Source organism: Schistocerca cancellata, chromosome 9 (genome assembly GCF_023864275.1).
Source record: "Schistocerca cancellata isolate TAMUIC-IGC-003103 chromosome 9, iqSchCanc2.1, whole genome shotgun sequence".
Classification (NCBI taxonomy): domain Eukaryota; kingdom Metazoa; phylum Arthropoda; class Insecta; order Orthoptera; family Acrididae; genus Schistocerca; species Schistocerca cancellata.
This window is the reverse complement of record NC_064634.1, coordinates 371,381,129-371,402,183: the sequence shown is the minus strand read 5'-3', so window position 1 is coordinate 371,402,183 and position 21,055 is coordinate 371,381,129. Positions and strand designations below refer to the sequence as shown.

At 45.0% G+C, this 21,055-nt stretch overlaps 1 protein-coding gene across 1 annotated transcript; it reads right to left on the bottom strand.

Annotated features, from left to right (window-relative positions):
- Positions 1 to 334: 334 nt before the first annotated feature.
- LOC126101040 (trypsin delta-like) lies at positions 335 to 16,781 on the bottom strand. The gene is made up of 2 exons (XM_049911704.1): positions 16,415 to 16,781; positions 335 to 847 (listed from the first exon to the last, which is right to left on the bottom strand). The coding sequence occupies exons 1-2, from the start codon at positions 16,778 to 16,780 to the stop codon at positions 449 to 451; spliced, it is 765 nt and encodes a 254-aa protein (XP_049767661.1). The 5' UTR covers position 16,781; the 3' UTR covers positions 335 to 448.
- Positions 16,782 to 21,055: the final 4,274 nt, after the last annotated feature.

Below are 21,055 nucleotides of genomic sequence, written 5' to 3'. Positions count from 1 at the left end.
ACACTCTTTCACGATTTACACTAGACGCAGACAGCTGTGGTACACTATTTCCGTCCCGGGGGTTATGGGATGGTGACAGGTAGGGCATCCGGCCACCCCACACAATTAACCATGCCAAATCCGCACTTAACCCTGTCGACCCTGCGCAATATGCGGGATAAAGGCAGTAGCAAAAGAAGCAGACTGAAGCAATTTCAGACAACCATGGCAAGCTGCTACAGGGATGGAGTGATGTTAATTAGGTTCTGGCTGCCAGATAAACTAAGAAACGAAGTATTATAACGTTGAAAGTATTAAGTTATGCACAATTCTTTATTATCAAAATATGCCCTTTAGTGCAAACGGATGTAATTGTCAGGATGGTCATTGTCTGGAGTTCAAGAGTGCCCAGCAGCGAGGTTATCGATTGCCATTGTGCTAAGTGTAGAAGACCTGAGCACCAGGAGGTTCAGACAGCAGTTGCAGTTCGGATCCAAGAGCGCAGGCTGCCGACACTGGCGTAGACCCCGGGGGCGGCCTCGCACTCTGGATTCCCCCAGGAGACGATGCCCACCTGGGTGCTTCCGCTGACCAGGGGGCCGCCGGAGTCTCCGTTGCAGACGCTCCTGCCTGCCTCGCCGGCGCACACCATGCGGTCGGTCACAGTGTTGATGTTGGCGAAGACGCTCCTGCAGGTGCTGCGGTCCACTATGCTGATGTCGACCTTCTGCAGGGTGCTGGCTGCTGGGCCGTCCGTGTACGTGGTTCCCCAACCAGTCACCGTCACTGCGAGACCACCTTCCGGGTCGTAGCCGTCAAAGGGCAGGCTGACGACCTGAGCGTTCGAGTCGAGGAGGGATCCAATGACCTGGCAACATGAAAGCAAGGTTTGGTGGAGTACATTCGTGAAGTAAATTCTGCGGAGGGATCATCCAGGCGTCGAAAGAAAGGGGGAAGGTGGCACTACAGAGAAAATACACTCCTGGAAATGGAAAAAAGAACACATTGACACCGGTGTGTCAGACCCACCATACTTGCTCCGTACACTGCGAGAGGGCTGTACAAGCAATGATCACACGCACGGCACAGCGGACACACCAGGAACCGCGGTGTTGGCCGTCGAATGGCGCTAGCTGCGCAGCATTTGTGCACCGCCGCCGTCAGTGTCAGCCAGTTTGCCGTGGCATACGGAGCTCCATCGCAGTCTTTAACACTGGTAGCATGCCGCGACAGCGTGGACGTCAACCGTATGTGCAGTTGACGGACTTTGAGCGAGGGCGTATAGTGGGCATGCGGGAGGCCGGGTGGACGTACCGCCGAATTGCTCAACACGTGGGGCGTGAGGTCTCCACAGTACATCGATGTTGTCGCCAGTGGTCGGCGGAAGGTGCACGTGCCCGTCGACCTGGGACCGGACCGCAGCGACGCACGGATGCACGCCAAGACCGTAGGATCCTACGCAGTGCCGTAGGGGACCGCACCGCCACTTCCCAGCAAATTAGGGACACTGTTGCTCCTGGGGTATCGGCGAGGACCATTCGCAACCGTCTCCATGAAGCTGGGCTACGGTCCCGCACACCGTTAGGCCGTCTTCCGCTCACGCCCCAACATCGTGCAGCCCGCCTCCAGTGGTGTCGCGACAGGCGTGAATGGAGGGACGAATGGAGACGTGTCGTCTTCAGCGATGAGAGTTGCTTCTGCCTTGGTGCCAATGATGGTCGTATGCGTGTTTGGCGCCGTGCAGGTGAGCGCCACAATCACGACTGCATACGACCGAGGCACACAGGGCCAACACCCGGCATCATGGTGTGGGGAGCGATCTCCTACACTGGCCGTACACCACTGGTGATCGTCGAGGGGACACTGAATAGTGCACGGTACATCCAAACCGTCACCGAACCCATCGTTCTACCATTCCTAGACCGGCAAGGGAACTTGCTGTTCCAACAGGACAATGCACGTCCGCATGTATCCCGTGCCACCCAACGTGCTCTAGAAGGTGTAAGTCAACTACCCTGGCCAGCAAGATCTCCGGATCTGTCCCCCACTGAGCATGTTTGGGACTAGATGAAGCGTCGTCTCACGCGGTCTGCACGTCCAGCACGAACGCTGGTCCAACTGAGGCGCCAGGTGGAAATGGCATGGCAAGCCGTTCCACAGGACTACATCCATCATCTCTACGATCGTCTCCATGGGAGAATAGCAGCCTGCATTGCTGCGAAAGGTGGATATACACTGTACTAGTGGCGACATTGTGCATGCTCTGTTGCCTGTGTCTATGTGCCTGTGGTTCTGTCAGTGTGATCATGTGATGTATCTGACCCCAGGAATGTGTCAATAAAGTTTCCCCTTCCTGGGACAATGAATTCACGGTGTTCTTATTTCAATTTCCAGGAGTGTATTTTCAAAGTTTGTGGTTTAAAGCTACACGTGTGTGTTCGCTGCTTATTAAGTGAGGTGAGCGGATAAATCGTGATCCAACCCGCACATGTTGCGGCTAGTAGAGCGGTGCCGACGGAAATACCAAGCTCCACATTCCTTGCGCTATAAAGCCACTTTACCTATGCTCTGTGCTCCATTCAGAGCCTGCATAAGGACATTTCAGTCCTATTCGTTGAATCTTACTATCAAAGAGAGCTAGCTATTGCAACTGATGAATCAACTACGAACCGTCTATCTAAACTTTTTCACCAGTGGCTATTATGGTAAGGACATATCACTTTTTTGATTACAAAGGTTGGTAGCCACCTGAAGCAAAAATCTGTGGCCATCCGTCATGTGGCTTGTATCACTATAGACAATAACGAGTGCTGGAAACAGAAAATGTACACAAACTAAATTCGTTAATGAGATTTAAAGAACTCGAAGATTAGAAGTGCCGCCGAAGATTCCGTATCTATTTTCTCATAACGACCAGTTTTCTACGTTTTCTAACAATTATGTTTATTTTTTTTTTCTTTTTTAACATAGCTGCTTGGTTCAGCAACCGTTTGTAAATTAAAACTGAAACAAATGAGTCCTCGGACACAATTTTTTGGTCTTATTAACCAGGTTTCAACACTTCGAAGAGTGCCTTCATCAAATTTTAGACATTTAAAGTGGTCTATAATCTAGTTACAAATTTATGGGTAAAAATTTTATAAGGAAAGATGTAAGCACTGGCTAACAATACAAGACATAGACAGTAATTATATGTCACGTATAAAATAAATAACATGCCAGAAGGGCTTTAGTCACAAATTATTTGAAAGGGATGTGTGAAGGCGAGCCTCTAAGGGCTGCTCATACCTGTACAGCCACAGGTTGCAACGGACTGAGGCGCCCGCGTTAGCAAGTGCGGCAGGTGAACATCACATTGCAGCGAGAGCGCCACCTAGTAGCGGCAGGTACAACTTGGCTACTTGACGTTCAAATGTAGACAGGCGGAAATTAAAATCAATGTTGTTCAGTAGATAATGTAAAAGACAATACTTTGTTTAACAGTGACAGATAAAGTAACATTTTGTCTACATTAGATCGTAGAAGCACCGTTTGAAGCATAGAAACGTCATTATATAAAATACAGAAAGAGCTGAATGACACAGCCTGTAGAAAACGATATAACATGAAATACAACCAATGCACCATTTAATAAATGAAAAATTATGGGATGACTTAGACGAAAAAAAAAAACATTTCAGTGAACTACATGAGGAGTCCCCGATAGTAGATGTCAAGTAACGACTTTATACCGTTGAAGAAATTTTTGTTACGTAACTGTAGCTGCTCATTGAGAATGAGGCTATCATTTCGAGAAATATGTTTAAAAATCTCTAATTCCTCAAGAATATCTAACCTACTCCCATTCATCTCGGTGTACAAGAAGTTGATATCGGAAATTGCTTTAGACGCGTGACCTGTAATCAGAAGATGGCCGGCAAAAGACAAATTTTTGGGTTTATATCTGTTTGTGAAGGCACATCCTATTTGTCCTATGTAGTAAGAAGAGCAGGTATCACAGAAAATCTTATAGACGCCACAACTTTCTAAAGTGAACGAATCGATTTTAAATTATGAATGAAATATTTTTTCAAATTATTATTGGTAGAAAAGACAGTGCAGCGTTTGATGCCTTTTGCTTTATATGTGGTGCCTTCATCAACGAAGGCAGATACAAGTTGATGAATTTCGGGCTTCTGATAATGCTGTTGTTTCGTGGGTGATAGTGGTCGACAGACATTAGTGTTTGAAAGTCAAAATTGATTGTTCTCCACCCCAAGTGGCTACGCTTAATTGAAAGTCGGAATGCGTTTGTTTTTTGTTCTGTTCCCTGTGTTGACTATCTTTCACGGAGTCCACACATGTCGATGTTGGGTGAATTAATTACCATTTAAAATATGCCCAAAAATTTATAATATTGTCAGTTATTTGGGGGCTGATATCTTGCAGAGCGAGCGTCACATTACCACATTTTTCTTAATACGTGGAGGAAAATCTGTTCCCCTTTTTTTTTTTTTTTTTTGTAGCCGTAAAAGTGGTGGTGCCAAGTACCTATAGTTCGATTTGGTTTTGTTATTTTTTGAGTAGCAATTTAAGTTGATATTTTTTAAAAAAAGTGGTTAATTTGACAGCGCGCGATAAGCGGGATATCTTGGTTCGAGTTCCCGTGACAACATATAAAAAATGGTAGGGGCTAGCGTCTTTGACTAGCAGTCGCTAAATTCTAAGTCCTGGGTTCAAACCACGCTACTGCTTACATTTTGAATAAAGATGAGCAGCAAGCGCGACCAAAGACTTCCGGCATAAGAATTAACCCTCCATATCCCAACAGCATTGTGAAACAGGACGGAGGAGTGGACAGAAGTACTGGGCACTCTCTTGCCCTCGGTGTGAAAAAAGTCCCTAAAAGGCGGAAGCATCAGCATGATCTACGACATGAGGATGCAGACAGCAATGGAAACCACTGCATTAAAGGCACATAGCGTATATCCACAGACCAGGTAGCCTGTAATTCAGAAAGTGTCATGATGACCTCTCTATTGACAAAAGAATCCGGACTAGTGCTTGAGTGGACTGCCAAACATGAGAAGAAGACTGAATAATCATCGAATGTGTGGTATTCTACAAGTGGCGTGGAATGTCAAAAGTTCGAACGTCATTGTCAAGCTAAAAACTGCAAAGGGGAATGCTAAAGACTGATCTAGATAGTGTGGTGGTCAGTGAAGTGAAATGAAAAGAAGACAAGGTTTTCTGGTCAGTCGAGTATAGAATAATATCAGCAGAAACAGAAAACTGTACACCGGGGGTAGGATTCGTTATGGACAGGATGGTAGGGCAGACAGTGAGTTACTGTGAAAAAATCAATAATAGGGGTCTTGTCATCAGAATCGACAGCAAACAAACACCGACAACTGTAGTTCAAGTATACATGCCGACATCGCAAGCTGAAGATGAAGATTTAGAGAAAGTATATGAAGATATTAGAAGCGTAAAACAGTACGTAAAGGAGACGTTACAGTCATGGGGACTGAAACGTAGTTGAAGGGTAAGAGGCAGAAGGAAAGGTTACAGAATGGGTTTGGTAACAGGAATGAGAGAGGAGAAAGGCAGTTGCAGGGGAAGGGGTAAAAGAAATTTTTGTCCTATGATATGGACTTGGTATGAGAGAGTAGTAAGGCAAAACTGACTTCTGCAAAAGTTTTAGCTAGTTATAGCGAATATTCTATTCAAGAATCACATGAGGAGAAGGTACACTTGGGAATGGCCTAGAGATACAGGAAGAGTAAAGTTATATTACATCATAATCACACTGAGATTCCGAAATGAGGTATTGGATTGTAACACATACCCAGGAGAGATTTCAACTCAGGCCACAATTTAGTAATGATGAAGAGTACGCCGAAGCTTGGGCGATTACTCACGAAGAATCAGTGGGCAACAAAGTGAGATACAGTAGTGTTACGGAATGGAGAGATACGCTTGAGGTTCTCTGACGCTATAGAGACAGCGATAGTGAACAGCCCAGTAGCATTTAAGTTGAAGAGGAATGGACGTCTCTGAAAAGGGGAATAACACAAATTAGAAAGAAAAACGTAGGTACAAGGAAGGTAACTGCAAGAGATCCTTGTTTAACAGATGAAATTTGTCGACGAAAGAAGAAAGTAAAAAGATGTTCAGGAACGCTCAATAAAACAGAAATGTATTGGTCACTTAGGAATGAAATAAATAGGAAGAGCAGAGAAGCTAAGGCGGAATGGCTACATGAGAGATATGGAGAAATCTGAAAAGAAATGATTGTCGAAAGGACTGACTCAGCATACAGAAAAGTCAAAACAAAAAATGGTTCAAATGGCTCTGAGCACTATGGGACATAACATCTGTGGTCATCACTCCCTTAGAACTTAGAACTACTTAAACCTAACTAACCTAAGGACATCACACACATCCATGCCCGAGGCAGGATTCGAACCTGCGACCGTAGCGGTCACGCGGTTCCAAACTGAAGCGCTTAGAACCGCACGGCCACACCGGCCGGCGAAGTCAAAACAACCTTCGGTGAAATTAATAGCAAGGACGGCCACATTAAAAGTGGAATGGAAACTCCACTGATCAAATCACAGGAGAGTAGTGGAAAGAGTATACTTAAGGCTTGTAAAAATGAGAGGACTTCTCTGATGATGTGACAGAAGAAGAAACAGGTGTCGACAGCGAATAGATAGGGAATCCAGTATTTTCAGAATTTAGAAGAGCTCTGGGCGACTGAAGATCTAATAAGGCAAAAGGGTGGAAAACATTTCATCGTAATTTCTAAAATCACTGGGGAAAGTGGTAACAAAAGAGCTATTCTCATTGATGTGTATGAGACTGACAATGTATCATCGGACTTTCACAAGAATATCTTCCAGACTATTCTAAAGATAGCAGGAGCCGACAAGTGAGAGAAATATCGCACAATTGGCTTCAAAATTCAAGCATACAAGATTCTGACGGGAATAAAGTATAGAAGAATGGAAAAGCAAATTGAGGCTCTCTTACATGACGATTAGTTGGTCTGTAGGAAATATAAAGGTACAAGAGGGGCAGTTCTGTCGTCGCGATTTGTAATGGGAGAAAGACTGGAGTAACATCAAGACGTGTTATTAGGTTATGTCTACCTGGAAAGAGCGTTCATAATATAAAAGGGTGCAAGATGTTCGAAATTTGGAAAAATATAGCTGAAAGCTATACCGAAGACGAGGTTTAATATACAATCTGTACAAGAACAACAAGGGAACAACAAAGCAGTCTTTCGCCATTACGGTTCGATCTGTACATTGAACAAGCAATATCGGAAATGGATTTAAAATTCAAGGTGAAAGGATGTCAATGTTACTGCTATCCTTAGTGAACGTGAGGAAGACTTACTGTTGTTGTTGTTGTTGTGGTCTTCAGTGCTGAGACTGGTTTGATGCAGCTCTCCATGCTACCGTATCCTATGCAAGCTTCTTCATCTCGAAGTACGTACTGCAACCTACATCCTTCTCAATCTGCTTAGTGTATTCATCTCTTGGTCTCCCTCTACAATTTTTACCCTCCACGCTGCCCTCCAATGCTAAATTTGTGATCCCTTGTTGCCTCAGAACATGTCCTACCAACCCGTCCCTCCTTCTTGTCAAACTCCTCTTCCCCCGAATTCTGTTCAATACCTCCTCATCAGTCATGTAATCTACTCATCTCATCTTCAGCATTCTTCTGTAGCACCACATGTCGAAAGCTTCTATTCTCTTCTTGTCCAAACTATTTATCGTCCATGTTTCACTTCCATACATGGCTACATACAAATACTTTCAGAAACGACTTCCAGACACTTAAATCTATACTCGATCTTAACAAATTCCTATTCTTCAGAAACGCTTTCCTTGTCTTTGCTAATCTACATTTTATATCCTCTCTACTTCGACCATCATCAGTTATTTTGCTCCGCAAATAGCAAAACTCCTTTACCACTCTAAGTGTCTCATTTCCTAATCTAATACCCTCAACATCACCCGACTTACTTCGACTACATTCCATTATCCTCGTTTTGTTTCTGTTGCTGTTCATCTTATATCATCCTTTCAAGACACTTTCCATTCCGTTCAACTGCTTTTCCAAGTCCTTTGCTGTCTCTGACAAAATTACAATGTCATCGGCGAACCTCAAAGTTTTTATTTCTTCTCCATGGGTTTTAATACCTACTCCGAATTTTTCTTTTGTTTCCTCTACTTCTTGCTCAATATACAGATTGAGTAACATCGGGGAGAGGCTACAGCCCTGACTCACTCCGTTCCCAACCGCTGCTTCCCTTTCATGCCCCTCGACTCTTATAGCTGCCATCTGGTTTCTGTAAAAATTGTAAATAGGCTTTCGCTCCCTGTATTTTGCCACTGCCACCTTTAGAATTTGAGAGAGAGTGAATTACAGGAGCTATTAAATCGATGAACAATTTAATGAGTACAAGATATGGATTGAGAGTGAGTTGAAGAAAGGTGGCAGTAATGGTTGGTATCAGAAATGAGAACAGAGATAAACTTAGCATCAGAACTGGGATTCACGAAGTAGACGAAGTTAAGGAATTCTGCTACCTAGGCAGGAAAATAACCCTTGATGAACGAAGCAGAGTAGCACTGGTGAAAAGCGGATTTCCTGGTAAGGATAAATCTAACGCAGACCTTACATTGAGGAAGAAATTTCTGAGAACGTACGTTTGGAACGCAGCAACGTATAGTAATGAAACATGGACTGTGGGAAAACCGAAACAGAAGAGAATGGAATTATCTGAGATGTGGTGCTATAGACGAATTCTGAAAATCAGGTCGATTTATAAGGTAAGGAATGAGGAGATTCCTCGCAGAATCGGAGAGGTAAGGGGGGTATGGCAAACGCTGACAAGAAGAAGGGACAGGATGACAGAACTTGTGTTAAGACATCGGGAATTACTTCCACTGTAACAGAGGGAGGTGTAGAGGGTAAGAAATGTAGAGGAAGGCAGAGATTGGAATACGTCCAGCAAATAATTGAGAACGTAGGTTGCAAGTGCTACTCTGAGATTGAGAGGTTGGCACGAGAGAGAGATACTCTTGGCGGGACGCCTGAGCCAGTCAGAAGATTAATGACCAATGAAAAACAAGAAACAGGCCAGCGACTTTCTACTAAAGTATTACAGCAAATGTACGAGTCCAGGTTAATGACGAGGCAACGTAGGGAAGTTTAGGTCTATCCACGATGCATGCCCTGATTGACAAAATGGTTAAGGTGAAAGCTCGCACATTTCCTGTAAATAATTAGTTGTTTCTATACAACATAGGATCTGTCTTCCACAACAAAACACAGTGAATCTCATTCGCCCCTGACGCTGATGTCATTATAAAAATTATATGACAGATTCACAAATGTTAAAAGCAACTCAAAGATGAAGGTATAAGTGAACTGTTGCACGCCTTTTTTCCTGGCGTAAATCAGTATTTAATTAAAGCTTGTGAGTTGTAGCGTTATGTGTTTAATCTCAGGGATCAATACGGGAATGAAACGGGTGCCGTTATGAGCCTGCACGCACTCGTGTGTGACTACCTAGAAAGGATTCAGCGTTGGGATCTAAGACAAATGGGCCCTCCCGAAATACCGATCATTGACAAAAGTACCGTATTTGCAAAAAAAGTTTTCCGTAGGAAATGTATGAGAGCTGGAATGTATTTTACGACAATTCCAAGTGATTTAGAGATTTTAGCCGAATGATTACGAAAATCATTATGCAAATCACGTCGTCAACTTCAATGTGAAGTTATTTATTGAGCTACTACTTTCAATAATCATCAAATTAGTATAAGTACCTACATCACGATTTGGATCATCATCGTGCTGCCACAAGTTCAGTACATGCAAGGAAACGTCAGCTATGATATATCGGGCATGAACAAAATACAAGTAGAAAACTTGTCAGAATTTACTACTTAAAGGCCATCCCCTGTTTTTAGTCTATGGCCATAACTTATGTTATACATCCGTTTTGCCGTCTCGTTTCACTAAGTATTATAATCTTCGTTATTTTATGATTACCAGTGGTTTACAGTCAATGCTCTTCTCGTGGCCATTTTCTTGTTTATAAATGTGGTACCTAATTGATATTCTCATTGCATTCACTAAACTGTCTCTTTTCCAATACTTTTCAAGTGTCTTCTTAGGTTATGAACAGTGTGTGTTGTACTCTGATGTTAGCATTCTTTATTGGTCAGCAGTGAGTATTTCCGTCTCTCTCTTGCTTATTAAGGAAAGGCAAACCTACGTTTCTAGCATTTGTAGACTTAGAGAAAGCTTTTGACAATGTTGACTGGAATACTCTCTTTCAAATTCTAAAGGTGGCAGGGGTAAAATACAGTGAGCGAATGGCTATTTACAGTTTCTACAGAAACCACTTGGCAGTTATAAGGATGGAGTGGAATGAAAGGGAAGCAGTGGTTGGGAATGGAGTGAGACAGGGTTAAAGCCTCTCCCTGATGTTATTCAATCTGTATATTAAGCAGGCAGTGAAGGAAACAAAAGAAAAATTCGGAGTAGGTACTAAAATCCATGGAGAAGAAATAAAAAGTTTGAGGTTCGCCGATGACATTGTAATTCTGTCAGAGACAGCAAAGGACCTGGAAGAGCAGTTGAACGGAATGGACAGTGTCGTGAAAAGAGGATATAAGATGAACATCAACAAAAGCAAAACGAGGATAATGGAATGTAGTCGAATTAAGTCGGGTGATGCTGAGGGAATTAGATTAGGAAATGAGACACTTAAAGTAGTAAAGGAGTTTCGCTATTTTTGGAACAAAATAAGTGATAATGGACGAAGTGGAGAGGATATAAAACGTAGACTGGCAATGGCAAGGGAAGCGTTTCTGAAGAAGAGAAATTTGTTAACATGGAGTGTAAAGATTTAAGTGTCAGGAAGTCGTTTCTGAAAGTATTTGTATGGAGTGTAGCCATGTATGGAAGTAAAACATGGACGATAAATAGTTTGAACAAGAAGAGAATAGAAGCTTTTGAAATGTGGTGCTACAGCAGAATGCTGAAGACTGGATGGGTAGATCACATAACTAATGAGCAGGTATTGAATAGGATTGGGGATAAGAGAAGTTTGTGGCACAACTTGACTACAAGAAAGGATCGGTTGGTAGGACATGAGGCATCAAGGGATCACCAATTTAGTATTGGAGGACAGCGTGGAGGGTAAACATCGTAGAGGGAGACCAAGAGATGAATACACTAAGCAGATTCAGAAGGATGTAGGTTGCAGTAGGTACTGGGAGATGAAGAAGCTTGCACAGGATAGAGCAGCATGGAGAGCTGCATCAAACCAGTCTCAGGACTGAAGACCACAACAACAACAACTCTTGGTTATTTATTGTGTTCAACAAATGTTTTCCCCAAGCACCTTTCCAACTTCCAGCATCACATTCATTCTATATTTGCATGCGACGTTTTTGAATTAGCAACCATTGAGGAAAAAAAGGATCACAGGTATGTATATAAAGTACAAGCGTGGAGAAGAGCATGTTTTTAGTAAAGTTGTATCCCTTGTATTACTCAGTGGCTCAATGTTATGTTCCAACTACGCTCTGAAGTACATTTGATCTTATCCTACGTACCATAGGCAGCATTGCTAGAACGCAGAAGATTATTTAACTTCACATGTTTCGACCACGAGACAGAGCTGTCGTTATTGGCATCGGGGTGGGTTACGCATACATACTCTAAGGATGTTTATCGTTATCTGTTATTTTCTAGATTAGAGCTAAGGGAACACTAAAGATATTCGTACATTTGCTGCCAAACAGTTGCGTACATGGCTTTCATAAAACCGTCGCGAGATATTGGTGAAGAAAAAAATCCAAGTTCAGGAGAAACGTCACACACTACCGTGGAAAATATTTCAGGAAGGTAACGGCAACATATGAGGATCATTCAATAAGTAATGCCCCATATTTTTTCTGTCAGAACATATTTATTTTGTTAAGAATCAGAACGTGGTGACATACATCAACATGTCTCCTCTATGGCCTATTTTTCTACGTAGTTCCATCACGTTCTATGGCCGTACGCCATCGTTGTGGAAGAGCATGTATTCCCTTCTAGTAAAAACGCTTGTCCTGTACGCGTATCCATGTATCCACTGCACGACTGACACTCTCGTCAGCTTCAAAGTGTGTGTCCCCGTAAAGAATCTCCGCTATCAAAACGCTCCAACAATTCAGATTAAACGGCCTTCTTTGAATCTTGTGGTCCACTGAGGGTATTCCTTGAACCTGTCGTGAGCACGTCCTTGAATGTCAGAGAGTCTCGATCATTGCAGACGCTCTTCCAGTGCTGACCGACTACTGCAGAGCCAACTGTCGAGTTGTGATGCGCCGGTCGGCACGAATAATGGCATCCGCACGATTCGGCATGTCTGCAGCAGTGGCTGTGACAGGACGTCACGAGCGTGTGCGATCATAGAGCTCTGTCCCTGCATTTCCTGAGGTTGTAACTGTCTTTACCACTCGCCCAACTGTACTCCTACCAACTGCAGCATCGTTATACAATGCACACAAGTGTTAATGGATGTTCACCACAGTTTCTTTTTCTGCCCACAACAATTTGAAACTTCTCTATTTAAATGTGTGCGTCTGTACTTAAATTGCAGAATGACTGAGAAGATGAAACTTGTAAGTTATTTGATTCTGAAACAGCTGAGTAAAACTGAAAGTACTGAGCCTGCTTTCTCTTTACCTTTTTTTAATCATGTCAACACTGACCCACAATAATCAACCGCAACGCAATCTGACTGCTCAAAAAATTACAACCTGACTTCAAATAATTAATTCAAAAGAATGGCCCTGACTAAAAAGAGATCTTAACAATGACCTATACATTTGATAAAGCACTTACCTCACAAAAATCTTCATTACGCGAACTACTGCAGTACAGTGAGCGTCATTACTGCCAGCTAAATAAAAGATAACTACTAACGCTACTAACTACTAATAGGCATGTGGTTAGCAAAGGAAAAATTTTCTTGCAAACCGAATAATGTATTCTTTACCTTAATAATGTGAACAGACACGAATCTAAATCGTCATTGACATCCAGTACAAAGATATACACTCCTGGAAATGGAAAAAAGAACACATTGACACCGGTGTGTCAGACCCACCATACTTGCTCCGGACACTGCGAGAGGGCTGTACAAGCAATGATCACACGCACGGCACAGCGGACACACCAGGAACTGCGGTGTTGGCCGTCGAATGGCGCTAGCTGCGCAGCATTTGTGCACCGCCACCGTCAGTGTCAGCCAGTTTGCCGTGGCATACGGAGCTCCATCGCAGTCTTTAACACTGGTAGCATGCCGCGACAGCGTGGACGTGAACCGTATGTGCAGTTGACGGACTTTGAGCGAGGGCGTATAGTGGGCATGCGGGAGGCCGGGTGGACGTACCGCCGAATTGCTCAACACGTGGGGCGTGAGGTCTCCACAGTACATCGATGTTGTCGCCAGTGGTCGGCGGAAGGTGCACGTGCCCGTCGACCTGGGACCGGACCGCAGCGACGCTCGGATGAACGTCAAGACCGTAGGATCCTACGCAGTGCCGTAGGGGACCGCACCGCCACTTCCCAGCAAATTAGGGACACTGTTGCTCCTGGGGTATCGGCGAGGACCATTCGCAACCGTCTCCATGAAGCTGGGCTACGGTCCCGCACACCGTTAGGCCGTCTTCCGCTCACGCCCCAACATCGTGCAGCCCGCCTCCAGTGTTGTCGCGACAGGCGTGAATGAAGGGACGAATGGAGACGTGTCGTCTTCAGCGATGAGAGTCGTTTCTGCCTTGGTGCCAATGATGGTCGTATGCGTGTTTGGCGCCGTGCAGGTGAGCGCCACAATCAGGACTGCATACGACCGAGGCACACAGGGCCAACACCCGGCATCATGGTGTGGGGAGCGATCTCCTACACTGGCCGTACACCACTGGTGATCGTCGAGGGGACACTGAATAGTGCACGGTACATCCAAACCGTCATCGAACGCATCATTCTACCATTCCTAGACCGGCAAGGGAACTTGCTGTTCCAACAGGACAATGCACGTCCGCATGTATCCCGTGCCACCCAACGTGCTCTAGAAGGTGTAAGTCAACTACCCTGGCCAGCAAGATCTCCGGATCTGTCCCCCATTGAGCATGTTTGGGACTGGATGAAGCGTCGTCTCACGCGGTCTGCACGTCCAGCACGAACGCTGGTCCAACTGAGGCGCCAGGTGGAAATGGCATGGCAAGCCGTTCCACAGGACTACATCGAGCATCTCTACGATCGTCTCCATGGGAGAATAGCAGCCTGCATTGCTGCGAAAGGTGGATATACACTGTACTAGTGCCGACATTGTGCATTCTCTGTTGCCTGTGTCTATGTGCCTGTGGTTCTGTCAGTGTGATCATGTGATGTATCTGACCCCAGGAATGTGTCAATAAAGTTTCCCCTTCCTGGGACAATGAATTCACGGTGTTCTTATTTCAATTTCCAGGAGTGTATAATCATGAAAAATTTTCAATCTCCAAGTCGGATACTTCCAGGTCATTACCCTACGCTATCACTTCAGACCTCTACCATGCATCAATGCTTACTTCTCACCATTTAACATCCATCACTGCTGGCTGTTTACTTCCAACTGCCCAACAGTACTTCCATCAGTGCTGGCGACTAACTTCCAACAACGAGTCCAACCAGCCACAGAGTCTCTTACAAAGAAAGCTCTCTCAGAGATCTAATGCAAAGCGCTACCCAGCGCTGCCAACACAGAAGCAGCCCACTTACAAATTCAATAACAGCACGCTGCTCGTAATGTGAGTCGTATGTAGATGCCATTTTGACGCTTTACTGCGGGTCTGCCATCTGCGAGAGCGGTTCAAACCTCACCGGCGCACAGAGCAAACATAAAGTGTGAAGCACCAACAAGGACGTTCGTCTATGTATATTATGACTTTTTTTTTTTAAAAAGTGGGGCGTTATTTATTGAACGACCTTCATAAGAGATACACGTCTGGTACAGCTATGAGTTCAAGCCATGGATAATGCATTGACACATTTTGAAGAAAGAAGAAGTTGAAGAAGTTGTAGAATTTTAGAACATGTTTTGTGCTCGCGTATCATGTCATTTCAGGAAACCCAGAATCTACTCTGTAGGAATCAACATGGATTCCGGAAACAGCGATCGTGTGAGACCCAACTCGCTTTATTTGTTCATGAGACCCAGAAAATATTAGATACAGACTACCAGGTAGATGCCATTTTCCTTGACTTCCGGAAGGCGTTCGATACAGTTCCGCACTGTCGCCTGGTAAACAAAGTAAGAGCCTACAGAATATCGGACCAGCTGTGTGGCTGGATTGAACAGTTTTTAGTATGTTGTTCTCAATGGAGAGACGTCTACAGACGTTAAAGTAACCTCTTGCGTGCCACAGGGTAGTGTTATGAGACCATTGCTTTTCACATTATACATAAATGACCTAGTAGATAGTGTCGGAAGTTCCATGCGGCTTTTCGCGGACGATGCTGTAGTATAAACAGAAGTTGCAGCATTACAAAATTGCAGTGGAATCCAGGAATATCTGCAGCGGATAGGCACTTGGTGCAGGGTGTGGCGACTGAACCTTAACACAGACAAATGTAATGTATTTCGAAAACATAGAAAGAAGGATCATTTATTGTATATTTATGTGATAGCGGAACTAACACTGGTAGCAGTTACTTCTGTAAAATATCTGGGACTATGCGTACGGAACGATTTGAAGTGGAATGATCATATAAAATTAATTGCTGGTAAGGCGGGTGACAGGTTGAGATTCATTGGGAGAGTCCTTAGAAAATGTAGTCCATCAACAAACGAGGTGGCTTACAAAACACCCATTTGCCCTATAATTGAGTATTGCTCGTCAGTGTGGGATCCATACCAAGTCGGGTTGACAGAGGAGATAGAGACGATCCAAAGAGGAGCGGCGTGTTTCCTCACACGGTTATTTGGTAAGCGTGATAGCGTTACGGAGATGTTTAGCAAACTCGAGTGGCAGACTCTGCAAGAGAGGCGCTCTGCATCGCGGTGTAGCTTGCTGTCCAGGTTTCGAGAGGGTGCGTTTATAGATGAGATATCCAATATATTGCTTCCCCCTACTTATACCTCCCGAGGAGATCACGAATCTGCGCACGGAGGCTTTCCGGCAGTCGCTCTTAACCGGGAACCATACGCGACTGGAACAGGAAAGGGAGGTGATGACAGTGGCACGTAAAGTGCTCTCCGCCACACACCGTTGGGTTGTTTTCGGAGTATAAATGTAGCTGTAGATGTATATCCAGCTTACGTTTGAGAATTGTCTACGAAACACCGAATTATTTTTGATCACGCATATTTTCAGCTACTGCTACTCACCATGATGACGGCGACATCGTAGTCTAGCGTATCGCTGTCGTACGATCCGTGCATGTAGCCGGAGGAGGCCCTGAGGACGGCACCGCCACTTTCACGAATTGAAGACCCCGCTCGGAAATACACCAGCGGGAGTCGCAACCCGTCAGCACAATGAGCGGCCGTAAGGGCCCAGCTGGAGCTGATGATGGACGCTCCGCAGATGTGCGAACCGCTATATTCAAAGGACAGCTGCCACGGGTAGTCGGCAATGTCGGCGTCGGAGCCTCCAATGATGCGGTTGCTACCGCGGCTCCGCAGCCTGGTCGACGCCGGCGCAGCCAGGGCGGAGCCCAAGAGGCCCACCAGGATGAGAGCGACGCGCTGCATAGTGGACGCAGTGGGTGCACGCCACTCGGCTCACGGCCTATATATACCGTACACCATTCAGTCTTATCTCAGTCTGAGGCCATGTGTGTGCTTCGAAAACATCCTCTGTGTCTGACTCCTTTATCTTCTGAGATAAGCTATCGCACAGGCTCTTAAAAATTAATATAGACCATGATAAGGCCCCCCTCAAAGATGACGCACAGCTGATTAAAATAAAACAGCTAGTTTTTTCACTTTTAATACATGTCCCGAAGTGATCTAGAGTGTAGTCTAGGTGGTGGTTGGACTCTAAAAGTTTCTAAAAGCCGTACCTGCATCATTTTAAGGGGGGTTGGACGTCAAACGGGCGGACTTGGAGCAGGAGAGGCACCACAGGACATTTTAATTTCCACTGTCTATACTTTTACAAATAAATTCATAAAATTTTGTCAACATGACCAGAAAGGATTCAGAATTCACAGCAGTGGAAGTTCGACAACATAACTAAGTTATTTATTTTACATGTGAAATTTTATCATTTTTTTCACTTACTACTGGCAGCATTTGTTGCTATAGGTACACTTTTCTTCATAAGTAAGAGAGATGGTTCGATGAATTTTGCACAGCATACAAACCATACTTAAAGGTGTATGAAACTCTATAATTTTCCAAATGTATTACAAACTGTGGTTAAATTTGAGGTAATTATCTACAAAATTTGTGTTTTTTCTAAACATGCAGTTTAAAATACAACAGATCAGTCGTCTTTTCATAAATTAAATTATAGAGTTTCATACACCTGTAAGTATGGAATGTATGCTGTACAAAAAATTCATCGAAGAATCTCTCTAACTTATGAAGAAAAGTGCACCTATAGCAACAAATGCAGCCATTAATAACTGAAAAAATGATGAAATTTCACACGTAAAAAAAGTTATTTTGTTACGTTTTCGAACTTCCACTGCAACGAGTGTGAATCCTGAGTCCTTCCTGGTGACGCTGACAAAGTTTTATGAATTTATTTGTAAAAGTATAGACACTGGAAATTAAAATGTCCTATGATGCCTCTCCTGCTCCAAGCCGGCCCGGTAGCTTTACGTTAATGCCCGTGCTGTTTTTTCTTGTTGTCCTACGCCACGTGTAGTCAGTAGAGTTTACGTATATCTCTGAAATCCGAAAGCCACCATTCGGTGCGTTCTGGACGGTTCATAGTCTACCGCTATAGTTATCCCTCCTTTCTGTTGCATTCGCAGATGATACGTGGGAAACGAAGACTGTACGGAGCCAGGATGGGCTGACGGACATGATGTCAATGGCACTGACTCAGCTACCCCTACACTGGGAGCTGTACCCTGGTGGCCCCAATTGAGGTGATGTGGATGTTGACAGCAGCACCCCACATTAATAAAGGGTCCGGTGCCGGTGTTGTAATCCAATGTCTTTCATGATGGAAGAAGAAGCCAAATCGATTAGTACTGCACACAGATACTATTAATACACATGAATATCCACGTCTCATAATTAAACTCTGATACATCGAAGATCAGAAAAATTACGTCCTTTCAGCCACTTATCATCCTCATTAGTAACATTACCATTATGTGTATTATATTATAAAATTTTTTGGTTTACTTCCATTTCCACTTCCCTTGCAGTGTGAGCATCACGTGAATCCAGGAAAAAATAGCACCATATGGAGACATAAAAACAGTTTTTATTATCGATAGAAGAAGTAACAGTACTCCTACTGTAGTATATGACTCTCGATTCTGTTATCACCCCCCAATTGCTCTGACAGGAAAATGACGACACTGGTGCCTTCTGTGAGAGTTCTACAACGATCTGTTTGTCTATAGCAGAAAAACACAAAGGAACACCTGAGTATCACCTGCAAACGTGAAATACTAACTATATGCATATATACACTCCTGGAAATTGAAATAAGAACACCGTGAATTCATTGTCCCAGGAAGGGGAAACTTTATTGACACATTCCTGGGGTCAGATACATCACATGATCACACTGACAGAACCACAGGCACATAGACACAGGCAACAGAGCATGCACAATGTCGGCACTAGTACAGTGTATATCCACCTTTCGCAGCAATGCAGGCTGCTATTCTCCCATGGAGACGATCGTAGAGATGCTGGAAGTAGTCCTGTGGAACGGCTTGCCATGCCATTTCCACCTGGCGCCTCAGTTGGACCAGCGTTCGTGCTGGACGTGCAGACCGCGTGAGACTACGCCTCATCCAGTCCCAAACATGCTCAATGGGGGACAGATCCGGAGATCTTGCTGGCCAGGGTAGTTGACTTACACCTTCTAGAGCACGTTGGGTGGCACGGGATACATGCGGACGTGCATTGTCCTGTTGGAACAGCAAGTTCCCTTGCCGGTCTAGGAATGGTAGAACGATGGGTTCGATGACGGTTTGGATGTACCGTGCACTATTCAGTGTCCCCTCGACGATCACCAGTGGTGTACGGCCAGTGTATGAGATCGCTCCCCACACCATGATGCCGGGTGTTGGCCCTGTGTGCCTCGGTCGTATGCAGTCCTGATTGTGGCGCTCACCTGCACGGCGCCAAACACGCATACGACCATCATTGTCACCAAGGCAGAAGCGACTCTCATCGCTGAAGACGACACGTCTCCATTCGTCCCTCCATTCACGCCTGTCGCGACACCACTGGAGGCGGGCTGCACGATGTTGGGGCGTGAGCGGAAGACGGCCTAACGGTGTGCGGGACCGTAGCCCAGCCTCATGGAGACGGTTGCGAATGGTCCTCGCCGATACCCCAGGAGCAACAGTGTCCCTAATTTGCTGGGAAGTGGCGGTGCGGTCCCCTACGGCACTGCGTAGGATCCTACGGTCTTGGCGTGCATCCGTGCGTCGCTGCGGTCCGGTCCCAGGTCGACGGGCACGTGCACCTTCCGCCGACCACTGGCGACAACATCGATGTACTGTGGAGACCTCACGCCCCACGTGTTGAGCAATTCGGCGGTACGTCCACCCGGCCTCCCGCATGCCCACTATACGCCCTCGCTCAAAGTCCGTCAACTGCACATACTGTTCACGTCCACGCTGTCGCGGCATGCTACCAGTGTTAAAGACTGCGATGGAGCTCCGTATGCCACGGCAAACTGGCTGACACTGACGGCGGCGGTGCACAAATGCTGCGCAGCTAGCGCCATTCGGCGGCCAACACCGCGGTTCATGGTGTGTCCGCTGTGCCGTGCGTGTGATCATTGCTTGTACAGCCCTCTCGCAGTGTCCGGAGCAAGTATGGTGCGTCTGACACACCGGTGTCAATGTGTTCTTTTTTCCATTTCCAGGAATGTAGAAAAAATTCTTATGTTCATCTTCATATAAATTGTTGCGGCCCATCGATGGTCGAACGCGGGACTCCAGTTGGCAGAGCTGAAGCCAGAGACGACCATGCCGTTTCTCGTCAGGAGGCACAGCAAGTTCAATAGCATCAAGGGGCAGTGCAGAGCGATACAGCGGTATTCAAAAGTATTCCTTTGGCAGTATTAAGTCTTCGTACCAGATCCTGAACGTAGGCTTTCCACGACAGTTTACTTTTTTTTTTTTTTTGGTCGTCAGTCTACTGACTGGTTTGATGCGGCCCGCCACGAAATCCTTTCCTGTGCTAACGTCTTCATCTCAGAGTATCACTTGCAACCTTGTAACCTCCCCGCAAAAATAATGTTAAATATTTCAATGCTGGTTGAAACGTACGCGTTTCAACCTACGTCCTCAATTATTTGCTTGACGTATTCCAATCTCTGTCTTCCTCTACAGTTTTTGCCCTCTACAGCTCCCTCTAGTACCATGGAAGTCATTCCCTCATGTCTTAGCAGAAGTCCTATCATCCTGTCCCTTCTCCTTATCAGTGTTTTCCACATATTCCTTGCCTCTCCGATTCTGCGTAGAACCTCCTCATTCCTTACCTTATCAGTCCACCTAATTTTCAACATTCGTCTATAGCACCACATCTCAAATGCTTCGATTCTCTTCTGTTCCGGTTTTCCCACAGTCCATGTTTCACTACCATACAATGTTGTATTCCAGACGTACATTCTCAGAAATTTCTTCCTCAAATTATGGCCGGTATTTGATATTAGTAGACTTCTCTCGGCCAGAAATGCCTTTTTTGCCATAGCGAGTCTGCTTTTGATGTCCTCCTTGCTCCGTCCGTCATTGGTTATTTTACTGCCTAGGTAGCAGAATTCCTTAACTTCATTGACTTCGTGACCATCAATCCTGATGTTAAGTTTCTCGCTGTTCT